Raw genomic sequence first — 4,684 nt, 5'->3', positions numbered from 1 at the left:
AGTTTCAAAAATAACTATGGCAAGCCCTCCATCTGGAAGTCCTCCTGCCTCTCCACGTAAGAAGGACATCAGAAGCAGAACTATTTAGGTACATATGATATCACCAACAAATTGTCGAAACCTCTTCAAACCCACACACTTTGTCTATGCCCATGTATATACACACACTGATGTATAATCTCACACTGTAAGCTTTGGAGCTCAGGATATGTCTTCACAAAGTATGTGTATGCAGTGGCCTTGTACTCACAGAGCCATGCTATCCCACGAAATGTGTATACTTACCACAAATGATTATTCACACCTGCACAAACACGCAAGGTTATGCACATACGTTCACAGGCAAATCCAGTCCTTACGCACGTTTATTAACACGTCTCTCAGGTATACACATCAACAAGCATCAACAAACTTTCACGTTGTATAGAATACCTCAATTGTAAATACTCTTGGCTAACAAAAAATACATGCATAGCAATAAGCTCACAATTGTTTTCTCAACAACACACATTCTTGGCCATGCATTCAATTCCCCACCCTTTGCATTTGTGTACACAGAGGACAGAGGAAAGTTAGGGGTTAATGCTTCTAGCTTCACTCTCTGGTCTCAGAGGAAGCCAGAGTGGGAGGCAGGGGGGCCTAGCAGGAGGGGGAAAATTAATGCTTGGGGAAGGGAAGGGCCAGACTTTAACAGGTCTTTAAATAGGTCCTAATCTACAGTCTCTGCTAAAAGCTGAATCACAGGAGCCAGTTAGAGATGCTCAACCAGTTAGAGAGCCAGTCAGAGGTGAAGCAGAGCTCAAGGTGAGTGCTTTCCCTGTGCCCCAGTCACTTCTGCCCTTCCCAGAGAACAGCAGGACTCACGGAGATTCCAGAAGCTGGAAGACAAGGCAATACTTTGTGCAGATGGCCTGCTTCCCTGGGCGCTCCAGGTCCAGAGATCTCTGACTGATGGATTTCCTTCTGAGATGGAAAGAAGTTCTGCTATTCACACTGTGTCCTCCAGGGAAATTCTGGAAAAGTAAGAAGGCGGCCTCCACACACACTCCCTCCAGGAAGGACACTGTATCTGAAACCATGCTCCAGCATCATTACTCTGTGCCTTGGTTTTAGATACCCCAAAGTGAGAAAACAGACTAAATGTCTCTGAAACTATTCCTTGGCAAGCTCTCAGTCCACTTTATCCTCCACCCTTTCAGGCTTGAGCAACATGGTTAAAACGATGGACATAAATAACTCCACCTAATGAAAGGAGTACTTGAAGTCCAGTAGAGCCAGTGGTACCAGCACTGGACTCAAACCAACACTCACAGATGAAATGAGCTCCCTCAGTGTAAGAACATCCTTCTTGCAACCGTATTTCCTCAACCAAAAGCTATGCCAAGTTTGCACAAGTTAGCCTGTACTTTGGAGAACAGAAAAATTGACTCTGAAGTGCAATGTGTGATCACCCTAGCTTTAAGACCAAAAAAAGGTAACCTAATTTCTTCTTTCACTACATATGGGACTCACAAGACGTCTAGCCCCTGAGGGACAGGGACAGGTACATATTTAAAAGCAAGGAAAGAGGGAAGGAATATTGGGCAAGAAAGGAAAGTATATTGCTCTTCTTTTCCTACTCTTTCGGGAATCATCCCTCCCCCCCAGCAGCAAGTTGATAACCTGTGCCTCCCTCAGAAATACTATTGCAAACCTCACACACTATAGAGAATGATCTAACATTGGTTAACTCCCTCTCCAAGTCACATGACTTGTAGTCTTCACTCTACACATGTTGAGTTCATAAGCCTGAGGGTGAAAAAGGCAAAAGGATTGCTGATAGTGAGGATACCAGATTCCATGGTATTATAAGTGTAGAGAAGAAAGAAAGGCACCTTTCAAGAGCCCTCATCTCCTGTTTCAGACTTGGGTCCCAGCTCACCACCTATGAAGACTCACTACTCCGAACAGAATATGGAGAACAGGTGAGTTCTCCATTAAGGCTCATGGGCAGAAACTTGGTGTGAGTTAAAAACAATAAATGTAAAAGCTTACAGTGTTGTATTTACAAAAACAGCAATGTCTTCCAAATTAATTAAAGAGATTATTATGGACTTTGAGAAATTGTAGGTTTAGCCAGCACCTCCACCAGCACCCAGTGCAGGAACGAAGATGGTCTAAGTAGTTTTTCAGGTGCCCATGAGTCTCCATGACCATGTCCTGACAAATGGAGGGTGACATACAGGGGGCAGAGGGAGATTAGATAGGAAGACTGGTTCAAAGAGAACATATGATTAGAAGACCAAGCCAACAGAAGGGGATAAAGCTAGAGCCCTGGATCCCAGATAATTTGTGTGTTGAATTTTCACCATATCCTAGATAGGAGTATTGTTTTGAGCAAGCCTATAGCTATTTTCAAGTTAGGGTGGTAAACTTTCCAATTAGAATAAGATCGATAAAGCCTGAGCCTCATTTCTTCAAGATGTTATAGAGGTAGGAAAATCAGAAAGATCAGGTCTATTTGGGATCTCAAAGATAGTCTTTTTGGAACCATTATGTCTGGTTGTATGAAACATTTGTTGGTCACTGGAGGTGATTTATTAAGGGGGATTTGAAAAACACTCCTCTTGTCTCAGTGTTTTTGTTATGGAGACCTAAAGTCATGGGACAACCAAGATGAACTCGTGAAAAAGTGCCTAGTAAGAATCAGGTAAGCTTTTTGTGTCATCGACTAATATAAGTGATAGTCATCACTAGGATCAGACAGCAAGACCATGTAATGCAATCCTAGGCAGAGGAGGCATCCATGTCCTTCTTAGGCCAGCAATAGCAGACTCTAGTAGGAGAATTATATATAACTCTCTGGTGGCCATGGTGCCAAAGTAGTATTTAAAAAGTTTCTCTCAGGCTTTTTTTTTTCCCTCTCAGACTTTTAAGGTATGGCTCATTGGTTAAAAAGTCCAAAATTACATATAGCCACACTCATAAATTGCTCTATTGACTGTGGCTACTATCATGCCACAGTGCTAAGCTGACTAGTTGTAACTACAGATCACACAGCTTAAAATATGTATGATCTGGCTTCTTACAAAAAAAGTTTGCTGGCCTCTAATCTAGGAGGACATACACTAAAGATAGTAGGTTTAATTAGAGGTGTATAATCCTCAGTTATCCTTCAGCCCAAATTCTCCTGGTAACTCCTAGATTCAAAACAAGATCAAAATCACTACATACATTAGCCTCCTACCCTGAAATGTTGTCTAAGTGGCTTAAAAAGAGGCCTGAAAAGAATCTATGGGAAAAGTTAAACAAGTCAATTAGTTCTGAAGAATAGAAGAGCAAGAATTAATATTACTGACATTATTAGGATAGTTTCCCCTTGGCAGATTCTACTTTTAAAATATATATATATTATTATTGTTCTACAAAATCACGCAGCTAGTATGTTCTGATCCCATTTGATGACAAAATATAAATGAGGAATAAAAAGTTTCATCGCTTTATGTTGCAAAATTTTATTTATTAAAACAGTTAAAATTATTATATTTTATTATTAAATGCTTTGCTTTATTATTCAATTGTTCTTTACAAAAGAATATAAATAATATTATATAATAATATATTATATAATAATATATAAATAACATTAATTATTTGATTACTATAATCTGTATAGAGTATATACCTTCTCAGGGGAGAACAATTTTCCCATCCAGTGATGCTGGCTTCAGGGAACAGCTCTTCACAACCTGTATCCTTTATCCTACTTGGGATCCCAGGACTGGAGAATTACCAATTTTGGATTGCCTTTCCATTTTGTGCCATGTATCTCATAGCTATAGTAGGCAATGTCATTGTCCTTCATATAATCCGAACTGACCACACCCTGCATGAGCCCATGTACCTTTTTCTAGCCATGCTGGCTATCACTGACCTGGCTCTATCCTCCTCCACACAACCTAAAATGCTGGCTATACTCTGGTTTCATGCTCATGAGATTGAATACCATGCCTGCCTCATCCAGGTGTTCTTCATCCATGCCTTTTCCTCCGTGGAGTCCGGGTTGCTCATGGCTATGGCCTTGGACCGTTATGTGGCTATCTGCTTCCCACTCCACCACTCTACTTTCCTGACCCCAGCTGTAGTGGGTAAACTGGGAGCAGCTGTGATGATGAGAGGTTTGCTATGGGTGAGCCCCTTCTGCATTATGGTCTCCAGGATGCCCTTCTGCAACAACCACGTCATTCCCCAGTCATACTGTGAGCACATGGCTATGTTAAAGCTGGTGTGTGCAGACACTAGAGTAAACCGTGCATATGGGCTCTTTGTGGCCTTCTCTGTGGTTGGCTTTGATATAATTGTCATCAGTATATCCTATGTGATGATTCTGAGAACTGTTCTGGGGTTGCCCTCTGATGAAGCCCGGTTCAAGGCTTTTGGCACATGTGCTTCCCATATCTGTGTCATCTTGGCTTTTTATATCCCAGCCCTCTTTACTTTCCTCACCCACCGCTTTGGACATCATGTGCCCCGAGTGGTCCATATCATGTTCGCCAATTTCTATCTACTGGTACCTCCCATGCTCAACCCCATCATCTATGGAGTCAAAACCAAGCAGATCAGGGACAGGGTTATTCAAGGTTGTTGTGGAAAAGTCCCTAAGCCAAGGGTCACAGCATCACAACTAACCCCGCCACCACACTGA

General features: G+C 41.8%; 1 protein-coding gene across 1 annotated transcript; it reads left to right on the top strand.

Annotated features, from left to right (window-relative positions):
- Positions 1–3,697: 3,697 nt before the first annotated feature.
- On the top strand, positions 3,698–4,684 carry OR52R1 (olfactory receptor family 52 subfamily R member 1). Its single transcript, NM_001388979.1, is given in 1 exon segment — positions 3,698–4,684. A coding segment is annotated over 1 exon segment (987 nt).

Source organism: Canis lupus, chromosome 21 (genome assembly GCF_011100685.1).
Source record: "Canis lupus familiaris isolate Mischka breed German Shepherd chromosome 21, alternate assembly UU_Cfam_GSD_1.0, whole genome shotgun sequence".
NCBI lineage: Eukaryota > Metazoa > Chordata > Mammalia > Carnivora > Canidae > Canis > Canis lupus.
Note: the sequence above shows the minus strand (reverse complement) of the source record. Positions and strands in the feature narration are given on the sequence as shown.